The following is a 20,403-nucleotide window of genomic DNA, read 5'->3' as shown; positions in this document are numbered from 1 at the left end:
GGCGGGCAATGTGGGGATATTTCTCCTGATTTTTGAATTTGAACGGCGCAACGTTTTAAGTGCCATTTTATTGTAATATTGCATATTCTGCATTATTTTGAGACATGCCCATTTTTAGCGCACTTCATAAGTGGTGCTGCTGTTTTGGAAATGACCGGTTCCCCCAGAGGGAACGCCGAATAGGGATATGTATGTGAAGTTTGGTCTTTCCCCCATAATGTACAGCACGCTGTGGAGGAAATACACCAAGAAGGATCCTGAGTTGCAATGGCCTATGTATGGATCGTTTGATTTGAGGAAGATTGAGTATGTGGAGCAGTGTATGTGTAAGCGGAGAGTGCGACCAGATATGTTCGAGTGTATACGATGTGGGTGAAAAAGGTGCGAGAGCGTGAGAAGCGTGAGCAAGCACTGATTGAGAAAGAGCAGCGAAAGAGTGAGCGTGAGAAGGCGCGTGAGACGAAACAGCGTGAAGCTAAGGAGTTAGAGGAGAAACAGGAGAAGGAACGGCGATTGCAGATATCTGGCCAATACCCTGTTCGCCAGCCACTTTATCCTGTCCTTAATAAATCGGTTGATGATTTTTCGTTATTAGATCGTTCACCCCCGCCCTACGCAGGCCCGTCCGCCCCGCATGGAGGAGACTCGGATTCCAGACCGCCCGATCAGAAGAGGGATACGCGGTCTATGTTATCGACCGATCGTATGACTGAACTTCGTAAGATTGCTTATCGGGTCATCAAGGATACTGTGTCTCTGACTGATGTGTTAACTGATCTTGAAAAATGGGAGGATAGAGAAAGATTGTATTTTGTTAGTTTTCTTTCAGATGAAGTGGTGTCCGCATTTCGGAAATGCACCGATGTTTTTGAACCAGAGGATGTAGTCGCTGATGCTAAAGAATTACGTAAAGGTCTTTTTCCTTCTTCCCAGGTGCCTGATGCTGTTCGACAAATTTTTGCGTTACGGGATGAAACGTTACGACTCCGGGAAGAGGCACGGAAACGGAAGGCCAGCGACGAATCTTTGGGCCTGCCTGGCGCCGGGAAGCAGTCACCCATCTTTCATTCAGATAAGATCGACGCCGTGCATGCTAAACCGATGCGGGAGGCAGCGCCGTTGAACGTTCCCCCTAAGGGAGCGGGAACTAGTTCAGATTAGGGGTCGCCTGATGCGCAAGGGTATTTTATTTACAATTGGGTATATACTCCTTGGAATAGAGCAGATGTCATGGCATTAAAAGCAACGTTACCCGATCCCCGAAAGAATCCTGCAGCGTTTTATGAAGAAGTTGAAGGGGCTCTGAATTCTTGTACTATGACTTTAGCTGATATTGATTTGTTCTTCGGGCTTATTCTGCCACCAGATATGTGGAGGTCGATTCGAAAAGTGGATTATCTTACGATTTTTAAAGCTAGATGGGGGGACCTTGAGGATGAAGATAGGGAGAGAAAGCCTGCGCAGAAACCACCCCAAGCGATTTTAGATCTTCCCGTTGCTATAGTAACTAAATTGAAAACGCTTATTCCCCCTAAAAAGATTGATTGGACTATGTTAGCGTCCTGCAAACAGAAAACCGATGAGTCCGTGTCGGATTTCTTTACACGGTTTGAAGAAACGTTTCATGACTTTAGCGGTCAGTCGCTTACAGACGACACGGGCCGTCATCTCTTTGTCGATAAATATGTTTTACACGGTTTGAAGAAACGTTTCATGACTTTAGCGGTCAGTCGCTTACAGACGACACGGGCCGCCATCTCTTTGTCGATAAATATGTTTCAAACTTATTACCAAGTATTGCAGCTCGACTAAAAGCGAGTGAAAGTTCTTGGACCACCTCGACGCCAGCATCCCTCCTGACGATGGCTCAGTATTACGAGCGTCAGGAATTAGAAGCAAAAGGGAGTGAGGATAAGAAAACTAAAGATTTAAAAACGAAAGTTATGTTAGCGCAAGTCTATGGGCAGCAGCGTAGAGGAAGTGACCGGGGTGGTAGGAATTTTTCAACTCCTTCACAGGGTCGTACTTATGGAGCCCGGGATCAATGTGCGTATTGTAAAATGAAGGGTCATTGGGCATGTGATTGCCCGGTGCTACGCACTCATCGGGGGCAAGGGGTTGAGGAAATTTTCCAGGTCCTCGATCCAACACGAATGACAGGGCTAGATTTGATTCGAATGTGAGATCCCGTGAGGGATCCAATGTTTTTGATCGACGAAATCAGTATCAAATGTCTGACCATACACCTCCTGAACAACATGATTCCCAGTTTGCATAGGATTGCGTAGGATGGGGTAAGGAACCAGTTGAAGTGCCAGTAGATCAGAGGGGTCCTTATGTTACAGCACACGTTTTGGGCTCTACTGATAAGTTCCTGGTTGATACCGGAGCTACTCGTAGCGCTTTGTCTAGAAAATTGGTTCCGAGGGCTCCCCTGTCTGGTTCATCGATTACGTCAATAGGGTTCGATGGAACTCCCTCTGTTAGCCCACTTTCACAACCTCTTGCACTTTATGTTGATCAGTTTGCTGCACCATGTCCATTCCTGCTTTCTCCGAATACCCCTGACAATATCGTTGGCTTGGACATGCTCAAATATTTTCGAGCCACGGTGCTCCCCTGAAGGAGTGCGTGTTATTTTGAATGACAATTAGCCATCCATGGAGAGGGTGTATTTGATTACGGTAGAAGCTGCATTGGCCTCTCTGCCTGCATCTTTGTGGGCTACGTCTGATACTGATGTAGGACAAATGATCATCCCTCCGGTACACATCAGTGTGAAGGAGGGAGCTGTATTGCCGCGCCTGCCTCAGTATCGGATTTCACAGGAGGGGGAGGAGGCGCTCATTCAAATAGTACAGGATTTGATTAAAGTTGGGGTGGTCGAAGAAGTCCCTTACAATGTGTGTAACAGCCCTATCCTACCGATTTTGAAAAAGGACACTGACACCAGAGTTTATCGATTTATTATTGATTTACGGGAGGTTAATAAGATCGTGATACCTCAATACCCTGTGGTCTCAGATATTACGACACTTCTCACTTTGGTCCCACCAACTGCAACGACGTTCTCTGTTTTAGACTTGAAGAACGCTTTCTTTTCGATCCCTATTCATCCTGACAGCCGATATCTTTTCGGCTTCACTTTGAATAATAGATCGTATAGATTTTGTAGAGTTCCCCAAGGTTCTACTGAAAGTCCGAGTATCTATAGTCAGGCATTGAAACGACAACTAGATTCCTTTATTTTATCTGATGGCGTGGCGCTCATACAATATGTCGATGACATCTTGCTGGCCGCCGACACTCCAGAGCAATGTGAAACATGCACTCTGTCCTTACTTACATTTTTGGCATCCCACAATCGCAAAGTATCGAAAAAGAAGTTGCAATTCTGTAGACCAAAGGTAACCTACTTAGGTCACCTTTTGTCTAAGGAGGGGCGTGCGCTCACACCAGATCGCATTCAAGCCATTTTAGATACACCAGTCCCCTCCACGCAGAAAGAAGTTCGAGCCTTTTCGGGTCTTACCTCCTTTTGTAGGCAATGGATATTAGGATTTTCACACCTACTCAAACCACTGCTAGCCCTCTTGACAAAAGATACCCCTGTTCCTCTTCCATGGACAGATGAATGTGAGAATGCTTTTCACCAATTACGTCAAGCCCTTTGTTCGGCACCAGTGTTAGGCACCCTTGATTACACGAAGCCCTTTACATTGTATGTGCATGAGAGAGATGGATGCGCGTTGTCAGTGTTAGTGCAGATGCATGGCGATAAGCAGCGCCCTTGTGCATACTTCTCGGCAGTACTTGATCCTGTTGCCCGAGCATTACCTGGATGTTTTCGTTCAGTTGCGGCGACAGCTGTGTCAATACGCCAGAGTGAAGGGATTGTCTTATCACATAAGCTGTTAGTGTTGGTCCCCCATTCTGTGGATGCTCTTTTGAATCAGACAAAGACGCAGCATCTGACTAGTGCTCGTCTCACAGGATATGAGCTGACATTATTGGCCCCCCACATAACTTTGAAACGATGTGCAACATTAAACCCAGCCACATTGTTGCCCTTTCCAACGACCCGGCCTGAAGCACAAGAGACACATAACTGGGTCTTTGTGACTGAGGAACAGAAAAAGGGTCGCATTGATTTACAAGACACACCCTTCGCAGATGTGGATGGAGAACTGTGGGTGGATGGGTCTTGTTTAAAGTTACCAGATGGAACCACTTCTGCGGCCTATGCAATTACCACATTACACACAATAGTGGAGACAGCCCGCATACCACAGAAATCAGCACAGGTAGCTAAACTAATAGCACTGATACGTGCTTGTGAGCTTAGCACAGGATTATGTGTGATAGCCGCTATGCTTTCGGAGTGGCGCACAATTTCGGCCTGCTCTGGAAGGAAAGGGGCTTTTTGACATCACACGGAACTCAGATTATGTATGGAGAGCTAGTACACCAGCTTATGACTGCACTGACACTCCCTAGAAGAATAGCCATAGTAAAATGCAGTGCACACAAGAAAGTGACAGACAAGGTGGGACAAGGAAATGCCTTCGTAGATCGAGTGGCACGAGAAACTGCGATGCGCCTGGTTCCACTTCTATGTATGTCGTTAAGTCACAAGCTGAACGGTGGCATGATGCAAGGGAGAAGGTGTTAGAGATTCAAAAGACTGCTACTGATAAGGAACGAGAGCAATGGTCCAAAGATGGAGAATTGGACGATAAAGGCTGCTGGAGGAATAAGCAGATGGATAGGTGGAAGTTGCCTACAGCCTTCGTGCAACCTATGGTTCAGATGGCACATGGACTAGCACATGTTGGAGCTTCAGCGATTGTGAAATTGCTTGCACAAGTCTGGGAGCATCCAGAGATTGCTAGCACGGCTAGGAGAGTAGTACAGACTTGCATGATTTGCCTAAAATATAATCCAGGAAAAGGGACGCGAACTCCGGCAGGAGGATTTGCAACACCCACTGCACCCTTTGAAGTATTGCAAATGGATTACATTCAGCTGGAACGCTGTAATAATCTGAAGTACGTTCTGGTTGTGGTTTGTGCATTCAGTAAATGGATTGAAGCATACCCTACTAAGGACAATACTGCAATGACTACTGCTAAGGTGCTCTTGAAGGAATTCTTTCCTCGATTTGGTGTTTGCAGATTATTGTGGAGTGATAACGGGCCCCATTTTGTGGCGGACGTTATTAAATATGTCCTGAAGGGATTAGGCATTGTGCAAAAGTTCCATGCAGTATTCCACCCGCAATCAGCAGGTTTGGTGGAGAAGTACAATGGAACTCTGAAGTTGAAAATTGCAAAAATACAGGCCTCCACTTCTTTCACTTGGCCAGACGCTTTGCCTTTGGCGTTGTTGTCTATCAGATCGGTAGCACACTCTCGGACGGGCTTGACACCTTATGAAATTGTTTTTGGGTGACCCATGAATATATGGGGGGGTGCCCAAACCGAATTCAGTGTATGATGTACCTTGTGTTTTAATGAACGACTATTTGGCACAATTAACTGATAGTTTGGTTTCTATTCACCAACAGGTTCGAGAAGCACTCCCTGATCGGTCCACAGGAGAAGGTCACAACCTCCGGCCTGGTGATTTTGTCCTCGTAAAATCCTTTGAGAGGTCGAATAGTCTGGAGCCGAGATGGTGTGGTCCTGAACAAGTTCTTCTGGCCACAAGAACAGCAGTGCGAGTGACGAATTGGAAAAATTGGATTCATTCAGTTCATTGTCGGAAGGTACAACCTGACCTGGTGGAGCCTGCTGTGCTGACAGACCATCGAGACATCCTGACTACAGACAAAGGCCGTGCTGTGGGACCTGACGATTCTGAGGAGTTCTTCCCGGACCAAACAACGCCTGCATCGAGGAGATACGACCTGCGACCAAGGAAAGAATCTGCGATTGTGTGAAGTTGTCGGAACGGTCCCTAGGTTTGTGAAACGGAGAGCCGATGAGGCAAGGGGGGGGGGGATCAGCCATGCATTAGAGTAGTGACACCCATCTTGGCCCGATGGTGAAGAAAACAACGGCTACCTAGGGGTAAGAGTTCCGACAACACTTTAGAAACAGGAAGATACTGTAACTTTCGGTTGAAATGGATAAGAGGAAGATTTTTGGTTCTGTAGGGTTCATTCTTGTCATAGCAGTCATTGCTACAGTCATGTGGTTCGTTGAGGAGAAAGCTCCTGCCCGTGAACTGTATGTTGTTTCTACTCCAGTTCGTGATGAGCATTTCTTTTATACACTCCCTTATCAAGAATTGAAGCATCAACAGTCTTATCTGAATAACACTTATATACAGATGTTGCATCATACCCACGTTGCTACAAATGCCACAGACTGCTGGATATGTGGGATGATGCCAGCGCACCAAAAGAAGGGGGGAACACCGTTCATACCACTTCCCTTTTCACACAATGGTTCTTGTAGAGCATGGTACACTTTGCTTTTTGCTACGAGAAAACCTACTGTGGGACGATTGATCTTTAAACTGAACAAAGAATGCCACCAAGATAAAGATGGCTATCCCCAAGCCAATGGAACTATATGGGAATGGGAATAATACAAGCCGGACAACGCATCAACTCCATATATCTTCACGAACACCAGAGACACTGCTGGACAGGAGAAATTTGTAATTTCTGTGGCCCAAGCACAGGCTGTTTGTGTGTAAGTGTAGGCCATATTTCTGTGGGTGTTAGTGATTGTATTGTCGTGTTAAACATAAGCATGAGCGGATTTTGCGGATTGGCAATCCGCGAATTTTGCGGATTTGCGGATTCGCAATCCGCAAAATCCGCGAATTCCCGCGAATTTGCGGATTTTTTTTTTTTTGTGTTCGCCCGTGTTTCTGCCAGTTCGCGAGGGTTTTTACAATTTCGCAATTTGCGAACTTACCTGTCGGGTCGCAAGTTTTGCGAACTTGTTGTTTCTACGTGTCCAGCCTGTTTGGGACACTCTTCTTCATCACTGCCACTCTCTGTCACCACTGCCACTCTCTGACTACTCATGCCACCCTCTGGCCCACCCATGCCACCCTCTGTTTCATCACCACACCCTCTGGTTGTCCAGTGTACATTATTTTCGGCAAAGCAAAGCACACCTTCCCTGCCTCAAGTGACCTGAATTAATTTGGGGCTGATTAATGTGTCACAGAATATTTTTTTAGCTGGCACCTGCTTCCTTAGTGCGCCCTGATTAGTGATCTTTTGCACTTGCTAAGTGCTTTCATTGTTGCAAAATTAGTTACAACACCTGCCCTGCCCCAACTGACAATAATGAATTAGGGGCTGATTAATGGATTTTAACTTCCAGCCTGGCTCCTGCTTGTCTCCCTTAGCTGTAATTCAGGACCTTTGTGGCATATGTGTAACTATTCTGAGGTTCAGAGCAGGGTCACATAATAGTTTCAACTGGCAACTGAACTCTGGAGGGGCCCCTCAGGAAGCACTACAGGAAATGGCTACTAATGATGTGCCTGAACTTTTGAACCTGGTAAGTAGTTACTTTCAGTTTTGCTAAGATCGTATTTCTGCAATTTTGCACTTATTCGCGGGGCGCGAACTCACGCGAACAGTGCGAGCAGCGCGAGCAAAATCCGCTGCTCGCGGATTTGCAGATTTTGCGGGAAATTCGCAAATCTCGCGGATTGCGGATTTCCCGAAAATCCGCAAAATCCGCGAGCGTAACGGATTTTCCGCCCATGCTTAGTTAAACATCGATGGTTTGAATAACAGTACTTTTCTTGCTTTACATAACACTTATTTTGTATGTGGGAATAAGGGTTATTATCGATTACCTGCTGGATGGTCTGGAGTATGTTATGTATCATTCCTATTGCCACCTGTATTCTTAGCACCAGCATCTTATCACAAGGATTTGAAATTGTTGAACAATGTAACTGTGAATAGGTTCAAACGAACTCTATCTGTGAATGAAGTAGACCAAACAGACACTAGTCTACAACAGTATATAGATTTTAGCTTAGGATTGTTCTTCTTTGTGGGGCCTGCCTTGAATAGCAGAAAGATACAACGAATAACGCGAGTAGTGGAGGCTGTTACCAATCAAACTGCAGCAGCACTAGGGAACCTTACTGAAGAGCTACAGATTACTAGGGTTGTTGCGTTACAGAACAGGATGGTCCTTGATGTTATGTTAGCGGACCGAGGTGGAGCTTGTAGAATTATTGGAAGTAGTTGTTGTGTTTTTATACCTGATCACACTCCTTCTGTATACAAAGCTATCAATAAGTTGCACAAAATTGCAGCAGATATACATCAAGAAAATGGGTCTTGGACGTTCTCTGGGTGGTTTTGGACCCTGATCTCCACATGGGGTTGGAAGGTCCTCACTGGACTGTGCATAATTGCTGGCATATTGTTCACCTGTTGTGTGTGCATCCAATGTAGTCCCACGATATGTTCGTTATACATTTCGTTTTGTGTGCCTAATAAACAGACTGTTGCGGATGCTACCCATAAGAAAACCATAACTAGAGAGATAGCGGACATGATGAGCATCGATATAAACGATGAGTATCTAGACTATCCAAAGAAACCGAATGTCTTCAGCAAATGCTGAAAGGGTCGTCTGTTGTAAATAAAACAGCGATAAATGTTAAGCATCCGCTGAAGACATATTATAGCGTCTTCAAGGTAGTTTTCTTATGTTTCACTACTTTACGGCCAGACTCCATTTTGTTTTCTGGCCTCCATCTTGTAGGCTACATCGTGCCATGTGCTCGCCACGAGGCAAGTCCTATCTCACTGACCATCACCCCTGGAGTTTGCCCAGCATCAAGCTATAAATAGTTCCAGCCTATCTAGCGCATGCTCAGTACGTGCAACATCTGTTTCTGATTAGAGGGGATTGGAATGTGCATTCAGAGGGCTTCGCGAGACCATACGCTCCACCCATGTATTGATTATGTTCAAGAAATGTCCTTATATGGTCGTAAATCATGTTCTTCTGCTGTAACCGCCCACTTATGAGCCCCTTCTTTGTGTATAAAAGGGGACCGCGTGTCCGTGTTCTTTGTGCTACCTTGTACAATACTGAAGGGTGTTGTGTGGGCTGTAGTACCACCTTTAAAGGTTTATTAAACTTTGTCTTTGTATTCCTAGCTTCCGTGCCTACTTCTTACATAGTCTGAGGATTACTTGTGGACAGAAGAGCGAACCTTTCGCATCTCCGGACCTGGCTGAGGCCTAAACTCATCAGGAACCAGAGCTTGAACCAGACATAAAAAATTCCACCCCAGGGTTGCCCGTATCTACCAAGTCTAGTAAGAAGATTTTTCCCAAGCGTGTGCATGCTCCTTCTGTTCCTGCAGCAGCCAATCGCTCAGTCACGGGGAAGGACACCCTAGCTGACAACTTCCTAGCATTCTTTAAAGACTTTGAAACAAAGATTTCTGTTGCCATCTGCCCTTTATTCCTTAGTCATGACCTAATCAATGACAGAGGCTTAGGTAATAACAGTGCCAAATTCTTTTACTGCCTCCGAGTTTTGAGGTGGTTGTACTCATCCCATATTTGTGTCAAATTCGATTTCCATTAATTTCAATCTCTGTGCTGCTGCAATTACAATTTCTGATCCATTTGCGGCTGAAGCACTCTCTGTGCGGCTTGGACAGACTTTTTGAAAAATGGCATAAGAAAAATTCAATAGTAGATGGACCATGACTGCTTCATGATGTAGTAGTTACACAAGAGGTGCCCATGCCTTCATCAATATTATGTAGTATATTTTTTCCAACATTTTGTGCTGAATTTGCATCACAAAAGTGTCATAAACCGGTGCAAAATGTTTATTTGAAATTTACTTTCCAGCACCTAACTTGTTTTTCGGGCTTAGCGCTGCTTTGCAATACTTAGCATCAAGGGGGTATTCTATGGGTGGCATATGGGTGTTCCCAATGCAACCACTTATGGTTTTTGACGCAAAATACTATCTACGTCAAAAAAGTAATTAGGGTTTTGGAGTAAAAAAGAACGCCGTGTTGACATTGGCACTATTAAAGATAAATACTTCTATTTGTCAAATCTTTTCCAGCTTTGCACGTAGACTGCAGTGTACAGCACACATTCCCTGTAGAAACAATTTGAAAGTTAGTATAAGCATAGTATTTTGATTTTCAATACAAACCATATGCTAGACTTCACTCACACACCCTTGCACTGAGGTGCAAAGGGGTGTGCATGGTGCTGGTAGCCTGACTGTGCGCTTGGGCTGGGGAGAGAGCAGGAAAGTGCCATATCTCTATACATATGGCACTTTACTACTCTCCCACTCAATACATATTACACACTTGGAATAGTCTATGTCTAATTATGTTTGTGTCTGAGTTGCCACTGAACAAAGCCACTTGAGGATTATGGAAATAAAAGGTGTTCACTACAATCAAATCCAAAGAGAGCAACCCTTTAAGACCAAGGGGATAGAGTTGTGCAGCCAAACACGAAATAATAATTTAAATTACATTAAAAATAATGCTGTGTATATGTATTTTTAATGTGATTAAAATGATACTTTTTCTGAACATTTGGTATTCTCATTAGCTTTTCTTTGTGTGTTTTGTATTAGTTGGTGAATATGTCAGAAATGTAAAGACAGTGGCAATTTCCGCAGAGGGATCAGCTAAACCGGTTGCAGAGTATGTTGCGGAAAAGGTGAAAAAAGCTGAGGAGAAACTAAAAGAGAATCTGTATGACCTCGACGCTTGGAGCATTCTCATTCGAGAATCACAGAATCAACCAATAGACAAAGCACGGAAGACCTATGAGCACCTTGTTATCCAGTTCCCCAGTTCTGGCAGATTTTGGAAACTGTACATTGAAGCAGAGATAAAGGCAAAATATTACGACAAAGTTGAAAAGTTGTTTCAGAGAGGACTCATGAAAGTTTTACAGGTCGACCTATGGAAGTGCTACCTTTCTTATGTAAGAGAAACAAAGGGAAAGCTACCAAGTTATAAGTCTAAAATAATTGGCCTTCGTTCGGACCTCGACCAGCCCTCACTCGACCCTACCCCTGCTCACCCACCAGGACCTTTACTCTGAGAACTTTCCATTGACAGCTGAGACCTAGCCATTTTGACTGATGCCCGGTGGAGCATCCTCACGAGCTAAAGAGGAGATGGGTTATGGATTCCCTCCTTGACCATCACCTACCCAGTCGGTCTTTGGGCAAACCCTCCTGCATCTCTCCTGACCTTATCTCCAACCTCCCCTCCCCCTACCCCCTACCCCTCTCCGCTCTACTCTTCTCTACTCCACTTTCCAACAACTGACCTTTGCCCTTACCTCTCCTGGCCCTTAGTCCCCACCCTGTTTATCTGTGAATTTTCCCTCGTCAATTGAGATCTAGCCATTTTGTCTGATGCCGGATGGAGCGGTTTAGCTAAAGAGGAGACGGGCCGGGGATTACATCCTTGGACGTCACCTACCCAGTCAGTCTTTAGACAGACCTCCTTTCGTCTCTCCTGTCGTCTCTTCCCGCATCCTCCATCTATTTATGTCTCTCCTTCTCTCCTCTCTCAATGTATTGCTTATTCTTTGACATAATGTGTAATTGTTATCATTTTCTGTTCCATTGTGGAACCTCATGTAAAGCGCTCTGATACTTTCGTGTCTAACCAACGCTATATAAAAATCTTTTAATAAATAAAAAATAAATAAATAAATGTATATCATTGCTTAATTTAGTATTAAAAGGGTACTTAGGGGAAATAATTGCAGTGTTTAGGAATAAAGTGTGGGCATTCAAAAAATATGACACTTCCCATTGTAACTCCTAAATGATTCTTGCTCCCCTCTGCCCAAAAGTGGCAGAAGGGAATTACACCAAACTTTGCATCAAAGTCGAACATTACTCAAGTAAGTGCCTTTGCTTGGTCTGCTGTAAATCTGTTCAGTAGTTTTCAAGCAAGTTGAAATATAGAGATATGTGGACCTTTAATACTCTGATCTGCCACAGATTTGTAAATTCAAAGAGTATTTGTAAATCCAATAAAATAATCATAGCCATTCTATCTTGGATGAGCGGAAATATGCCAAAACATAATTCAGACAAAACTGAGGTGCTTATCTGTGGGCCAAATTATTTATGGAATACACATTTCTGACCCAGTGAAATGGGGACCCTGCCTGTATGCAAATTGTTTTTGTTTCCGACTAGACAATGAGCTTCTATTTGAAGGGCAAGCAGACTCAGCTGTGTTGATGTGTTTCCATGAACTGAAGCATCTGAGGAAAAGCTTAATGGTGAACCCCCAAGAATACCGAGCGATGATGGGGGATGCCACTGTTCTGTCCAGGTTGGATTATGCCAATTTCTGCTATCTAGAACTATTTGCTAGGTTGCTTTTAAGATTGCAATTGATCCAGAACATGCCCACAACATTGTTTTTAGTTCTGCAGGAATTTGACTGAGTAAATCAATGTAGCTGCTCTAATGAGGTTTTTATGCATCAGCTTTATTAGTACCAAGATACCTTTGGGTGCGTACTGCCTTTACAAATATTCAAAGGCACACCATTGAACTAGGGAACCAGGGAGATTTTTCTCCAGTCATTCATTACAGAGTCGTGCATCCGCTACAGGTTTGTGAATCTGATCATCTCTGATTGGATGATTGTCACAGAAAAATGTCACTTGTGCCCATCGTTTCCCAATATGGTGTAGTTAGGTGAACAAGCCTTCTGGGAAGGCGAAACGCGTTGTGATTAAACAGCAGTAAATTTGACGAACAAAGAGTCTCCCTTTACTGAGAGTGCGCTTACGAGTGGAATTTTGAAACGATTAAACAGCCGGTGTTCTCTGCCGGCGTGCGCGCCACTGTCCATGGGTCCCATGTAGTCCGGAGAACTATCACAGGTACGTATTTTTCCAGCATTTTGTCTCATTTGTAATGAATACTTCATTGAGGAAGGGAAATATTATCTCAAAACTCGTCTGACGTTGGATTGCTGGATGTCCAATTCCTTTTTAGCCTGTTTGCAGCCATGAATAAATGCTGTAAAAATACATACCTGTGATGGCTCTCCTTTCAGGGTAACCTTGCATGTGGATGTATAGTGGCCGGAGGTGCCCCACCGCATAACAGCGGACCCGCAGTGGCTGAAAGAAACAAGCCACCGACATCGGGAGGTATTCCATATTCATTGGCCAGATCTGTTTTCCTGTCCTCAGTGATACGGACAGGGAAACAGATCTGAATATTTCTCCCGCCTCAGGGAGCTGCATTTTTAGCTGCCCCTGTGGGCAGGAGCAATGCTCGTCCCGATGGATGCAGGTAGTTGGTTAAGGCCACAGGGGCCTTGGGGCTCCCCTCCATGGCTCCAACAAGGATATGGTGGGTGTCCTGGGCGTGCACCAGGACATCCACCCCTTGTTGGCTGGGTCCAGGTGGATGGGGTCCCCGGGGATGGTATCCCTGGGGCAGAAATTGGCCCAAACTGGCCCAGGGGGAGGGGGAGGCTGTGTATAACTATAACAATTAACTATAACTTGTGCCCTAAGGTAACTATAACTAGCGCCCTCACCATGCACTAATTACCCCACATATTACTAATGACATCTTCTTTGACATCATTGATATTATCAGTGCAACATTTGCTGTTAAATTAATGATGAGAAAACTGTGCATGGCAGGGGTGCAAGTTATAGTTACCATAGGGCACGAGTTATAGTTCCTCAAGATATGTATAACTGCTGAATTTCTATGGTTTTCTATGGTTTTGTATGTGTTAAATCTGAACCCAACTATAACGTCCCAGTTTTTAGTGATACAACATAGGTATACTTATGGGTAAGTCAGATTTTAAATTGTTTTGCAAGTAACTCTTGCACCATTTGAAGAATCTCTACACCTAAAAAATGGTTGTCTTTTTGCAGTTCTTTATGGAAATGTTCATGCAGCTCCATCAAGCAGAGAACAAAATAAGGTGAGGGTCCCAAAAGTGACATTTTCCATGTGCCACAGGATTCTTAACTCCTTGATACATGAAAAACTGCTGAACAAAATTACATCTAATTTCCTTGAAAGTAGAAATTTACTCAAGGAAGTGACTTTGATTTGGTGTAAATCTGCAGAGTAGTTTTCAGGAAATAAGCATTGAAAAAGGTTTTATTCTGAGCATGAAGCAGTTAAATATTAAAGCTATTTAGACTGTAAATGTATGGAGTTCTGTGATCCTGATTTCAAGGACCTCCACAGACCAAAAACTATAAAACAAAACTCAAATCTAATTAGCTGAGGGAGCTATTGCTCCTATCTTCCATTCAGTTCAGTGAATCCTAAGACAGGATCATAGAACCAAAACACTCCGATTGCCTGATAAAAACATCAGGATAAACGTTTCAGGTGCCATTACAGGATGTAAAAACTCAGACAATGTGTCAGAGAAAAAAAGGGCACATAAGGGGCTGGGTAAGTAAACTCTGAATGACAGACAAAAGAATACCGATTCTGCTGGGGGCTCTCAAATCCAGGGCCTTTTTTCGCTATCCGCAGAGCAGGCCCTGAGATCCATGAATCGTGGCTGGGGGTTGCAAAGCTGGTGCATCCTTCACTAGATACAGCAGGCATCAAGAATCCATTTTGTCCCATTTACGGACTTAGCAAATCCAAAACAAGATGTATGGCCCTATGAAAAGTACAACATAAGGGTATGAACTGGTAGGAGTTGGTGAAATAAAAATAAAACAGAGCCTGTGGGGTTTGGCCACTGGGGAGGTTGTGTGCAAGGCCAGGGGCTGTGGTCAACCCCTGCTGATGGTTGGAGTTGCAAAGGGTGTGTGGTGGTAAATATGTGGTTAGGCACAAAGGACAGTTGGTTGTGCTAAGAAATAAAGGATCAAGTGAAGTTATGATTAGCTTTGGTTATCAGGCCTTAGTGTACGTTTAAAAATAAATCTGAAATTCAGTGAAAAAGCACAGGCTGGCTCCCTTTAAGGCTGCACATCAAAAGCTTATAACCACTCAAATTTGCCAGGTATGATTTGATAAACTAACCATAACCTGTGCCACATTATGCACTGCTTAGACCTTGCATTTGACACCACTCATGAATATGATAAATTATATCACTGATGATATGTTGAGTGCCATCATTGATAACATCACTAACATGCAAGTGTAAAACTATTTACATCTGAAAATCACTCATAAGACGACAACCAACCAACCAACCACCCTCCCACCATCACTACAAAGGGTGATCAAACCGTTGATGGGGGAGAAATATTTAAGGCCCCAGGTAGAATAAAGGGAAAGGAGTGCTTTTCGGCAACAATCTTGTCCTCAATATAAGATTTCACGCAAGCTAGTACTGTTCAGGAAACAACAAACACATCCCAGTTCAATCAGCCTTTCAACATGTAATCACTTAGTACCAAAGAAAAAGTAGGTGCCTGTTTTCCCCGACTTCACTCCCCTGGGATGTGCAATACAGCAACCTACTGCCCTGGGCCATGTATGTAGATTTTGTCTGTTGCCTTGCTGTTGAATGTAAGCAGTCAAAGATCATTATGGCAAAAGAACACCAAGATAAATGGCTCAGGCTACAATCTGGTTCAAGTACTGATGAATCGTCAAAAAATTATTGGTTTTATTTCTACATCAGATCTTCTTGCAATCTGTTCAAAGTGAAAAGACTGGATTTGTGGCACATATGACTCTTTTTATTTTGCCATAATGATCTCTGACTGACTTGATTTTAAAACATTGAGAGCGGTTTTCTTTCTTAAATTTGGTTACAGGACTTTGTTTGGCTGATGCTGTGTAAGGGCATGGTTGTGGCTGATCCATGCATATATTGGGCACCAATAAGGAAAGTGTTTAACACCTTAGCTGCTTCACAAATATCCCTCCCCAGTGCTGCTCTGTCCATTGGAACTAGTGCTGAATGGACGTCCAATGGTCGGGCGCAGCACTGGGGAGGTAGCGCTCGTGACGACCGTTGGCCGTCAGCAGCGCTTAAGAGGTTAATTAGTTCTATTATTGACAACAGTGATAAGTTTGTTGTTCTCTGCTAGTGTCTCAGCTACCAATTGTGAAAATGTGTGAGCCTTGTTGTTGAGGTTTGTATTGTCACTGGATGCTTTCACGTTTTATAAAACACTTTCTGGTGGTACATGAAACAAAGAAAAAGAACAAATAAATACCTGTGTCTTACCTTCACACACTCTTTGGACAACAAGATCTTCAAAGTGCATGAGATCTTCGTAGGATGGAACCTGGATTAAATAATTGTCTGAGCCAGCGATCCTCAGTAAGGAGCCCCTCTGTATGTCCCCAACACCAATAACAAAGATGGACACTCCATTGTTCTTCAGCTTCTGAGCAGGTACAGTGGCATCCTCAGCTCCAGTTCCATCTGTTATCACCACCACAGCCTTGTTAACGCCAGGCCTGGCACCCTTTTGGATGGTCATGACATCACTGTAGATGTGCAGCAAGGCACTGCCAGTGGAAGCCACACCTCCAATGAAGGAGGCCTGGTTGATGGCTTGGAGAAGGCTTGAACTTGTGTCATGGGCATCCAGGGCAAAGACAGTCCGAGGCCGGCTGCCATATGTGACCAGGCCAATCTGGGTTACATCTCGGTTTATATCAAATTGCAGAGAGGTGCTTCTAATAAAGTTCCTCAGCTTAGCAAAATTTTCTCTGCTGACACCAGACGAAGCATCAATTGCAAACACCAGGTCCAATGACTGTGCTTGACAGCCTAGAAAAAGGACAGATATCAGGTTTTCATATCATGCAAGAGAAAGTAAAGCAACATTTATGGCCTGATGTAGCGTTTGAAGGATGGAGTTTACTCCGATGGGATGGTGAAGGATAATACTTCCACCATCCCGAGAGACATCCACATGCCAAATTTAGAGTTGTAGAAAACATATGACGAACTGTACTGTCAAGCCATGATGGCTGTCAATCAAACTTTTCAAAACTTTTTTGTTTTTCGAAAACAAACTCTGACAGCAGAACTTTGTTTTTGAAAAAAATAAAGCCCCTGCCGCACTTTGAGATTTATCCTAGTGTGTGGGGGTCATTATTGGGTTTTTTGTCCTGTCCCTTCCCACCAAGTTTTTCCTGGCGATGATGGACAGAAAAAAAAAGATTGTACACAGGGAGTACAGTGTAAAGTAATTCCTCGGCCCCTGCACAGTCAGGCCGTCTACCTAACTTTTATTGATTTTCCTTTCAGAACCTTTCTCCATCCCTGTATCTCTGGCTCTCTGTTCCTTTCTATCCTGTGTCATTTAAAGAATTTTATCCCATGGGGGAAGACATATTTCAGCTATTTTGTGTTAAAGATTAAGTATAATTCTATATTGTTTGGCATCATACAGGCTTCAATTCTGACAATATATATACTAGTATTCAGATTTTTTCCAAATAGGGGACCCCAAAATATGTCTTGCCAGGTGTCCCCATAATACTTAGCATGACACTGGGAAGGGGTACTCCATTGCGATGGAGTACCTTGCCCATTAAACTTGGAATCGGGCCCTTATCATGCCCCTCATCCTTTCCCCAACGATTTTAGGCATTTCCAATTCTTTATAAATGGATTGTAAAGAGAATTAATTTTAAATAGGTTCATTCTCAAGAGCGATCTGGCCTGTAAATCTATTTGATGGAGTGGGTCAGCTATAAGGAAAGAGTAGATAGACAATGGCTGAGGACCCTGGGTAATCTTTAGTTGTTTGCCAGACTATGGTTACTTTAAACTGAGCACCTTCACAGCACCTGAAAGCAATTCCTATGTGGGAACAGATACAATAAAAGGAGGGACCAAGAGAAATTTGATTTGGGAAAAAGAGAGAAGGAAAGAGGAAAGAGACTTGTGAATGGAATCATCTGCCCCATAGTACTGTGTACTTGCAGATTGGATTATAGGGCATTGTGAGAAGACAGCCTCAGCCTTCGGTTATCTAGATACAGTGGCATCAAGTCATTCACTGCTCTTAGATAGTAAATACATCTTCAGGATAAACTAGCCTCCTCTGCTCTGAGATAGACAGGGAAGCTGGGGTACACAGGGGAGGTGGTTTACTAAATAGCCCTACTTCAGATTTGCCACTTTTACAATAAACCCCATAGCAGATGCAAGAGAACTGGATTGTTGGTCATAAATAGGGCAAAATGATCCTCATTGTGTTTGAGTAAAATCTGCAAAACAATGTGATCACAGCATATCTAGTCTATGAAGGAAACTAAATCTGATATCTAGCCACCCACCACAAATTCCAAAGTGGAAGCTGTCCCAAAGGGTCAGTTTCTACTTTGCAAATCATTTACCCTCGAACATCAGGTGTTGGTAATCGAGCCATAGTTTGTCACTACAACTGTGGAGATAAATCATTATATTCCAATTTGCAAATAGGTGGGGAAGCACTGTTCACGCCTCTCCTAATTACTATTTGGGATGGATTGCAAAAGCCATTTTTCAAGTGAAAAATACTTTTCTGGCTCACAAAATGTCTTTTGTTCATTGCACAAATGTGTTTTGCGATCACAAACCGGATTTCCATGAATCACGGGCTTATAAAGGGAATTAGAAAGAAATATTGAGGAAAAAAAAGAAGTTTAGGCAGATAGAGTGATAAAGAAAAGTGAAGGAAAACATTTAGAATTTGACAGGCTAAGAGATACAGACAAGTAAACACATGAATAAATACAAAACAGTGCATACCTAAGTTGTCAACACTGCAGATTTTCTTGTGGAGGGCATGGATCTTGTTGTGTAGGTCTTCTGCCCTGGAGTATGTGACTGTTTGTAGTACATTTCCTGTAATATCATCCAGCTCAGTCTTAAGAGCATCGCTTCCCACTCCAATAAGGAACACCTCTAGGTCCCTGGCATACTTTGCAGGCTCAGTCACCGAATCCTGGGACTTAGACCCAGCCAGGAGGACAACCACACGAGGCAGGTCATCACGTACATCCGCATAGGCCGGCATGCTCTTGAATCCATGTTGGGTGACCTGCCGGAGTGCTTTCCCAGTGAACAAACTACCCCCAAGGAAACGCATGCCATCAATGTACTTGAGCAGCTCACTCACGTCCCGGTACTCTCCAATCCGCACTACCATACGAACGTCGCTGGCATACTGGGCCACACCCACATTCACAGGAGAGTCCGCCATCATCACAGCCTGAATGAACCGCTTCAAGAAAGATTTGTGTCGCAGAAACCCCTCCAGTGTGGTCGCGGACGAGCTGTCCACCAGGAAGAGAAGATCCACACTGCATTCAAGACTCAGCTTTGGCGCTGTATAAATTGGAAAAAAAACCACTGTATTAGGCAGTTGACATCACCAAAACCTCAAACGACACTTCATAATATAGGAGACAACGCTAGAGTGACTATATATCAGACCCAAAGTCCTTGTGGATCCTTAACAGTCAAATGCATCTTAGTGACAATTCCCAAAGTGAGGGGGGCTGTGCAAAATACTGTGGGCGTAGCTTGGTCAGTAAGATTGGGGGTGTAAACTTCATATTTCCCAGTAATCACACTGGCATAACTTGCTAAAATACATTATGAGAAGCAGGACACAACAGGGGCTTAGAAGACAGTAGAAAGAGAGCAGTGTACATTGTTAATGGTACTTGAAACAATACTTTTCAAACTAATTTTAAGGAAGAGAAGAGGGAAAGTGTGTGTGTGTGTGTGTTTTTGTCTGAGTGCTTGTAAAAATTCAGTGAGAAATCCAATAAACACTTCACCGTATCTAACTGAAAGCACCTGTACCCAGCTATTTACTACTGAATACATTTTATAGGGGGGAGTGTAACACCCCAAACACCCCCCTGAAGCTATGCGCCAGGCAAAATACCATGAGATTTGCATGACACACCTAAAGCCCACACTGATAAATGCTCAACCACAAGCCAAAATATGCATTAGTTTTAGTGCCTCTAGTTTTTGAGCTGTTGCTAGTGTCTGGAGCCTTTGAGAGGAATTGCTGAACCAAAACCAGTGCTTGATTTGTACAATATTATGTGCAGGTGCTCTCCTTCTTTTGGGAGGCTACACTCATTTCTCCTGGCTCCACCCACTTCCTCCACTGGCTCCACCCACTTCCTCTATGGGCTGAACCAACATCCTCGACTGATACTGCTGAAAGTCAGATGTTATACCCAATTTGAATTTCAGCAAGGGAGACCTCCTCAAGGACGGTTTTGGTACTAGGTTCTCCCCGCCTCTGAGAAAAGTTTGTGAAAAATGAAAGCAAAATAACACTTTTGTAATAAGTTGGCTAAAATGGCTAATGCCACTAATGCAACTTCTGCAATGTAACACAGTGGTTTGAGTTGACTTTATTAATAACAATGTATTTCTAAATTCTACCTA

At 43.8% G+C, this 20,403-nt stretch overlaps 1 protein-coding gene across 1 annotated transcript in view; it reads right to left on the bottom strand.

The window, feature by feature from the left end:
• VWA2 (von Willebrand factor A domain containing 2) overlaps nucleotides 1-20,403 on the bottom strand; it is a 282,676-nt gene that overhangs the window by 67,540 nt on the left and 194,733 nt on the right. The window contains exons 11-12 of the mRNA XM_086922879.1: nucleotides 18,739-19,317; nucleotides 16,213-16,764 (exon numbers count right to left, since the gene is read on the bottom strand). Of these exons, the coding sequence (XP_086779005.1) occupies nucleotides 16,213-16,764; nucleotides 18,739-19,317 (1,131 nt within the window). The remainder of the gene's footprint in view (nucleotides 1-16,212; nucleotides 16,765-18,738; nucleotides 19,318-20,403) is intronic.

The sequence above is a fragment of the Lissotriton vulgaris genome, chromosome 5 (assembly GCF_964263255.1).
Source record: "Lissotriton vulgaris chromosome 5, aLisVul1.2, whole genome shotgun sequence".
Taxonomy (NCBI): domain Eukaryota; kingdom Metazoa; phylum Chordata; class Amphibia; order Caudata; family Salamandridae; genus Lissotriton; species Lissotriton vulgaris.
The sequence above is the reverse complement of the archived record's forward strand: the minus strand, read 5'-3'. Positions and strand labels throughout refer to the sequence as shown.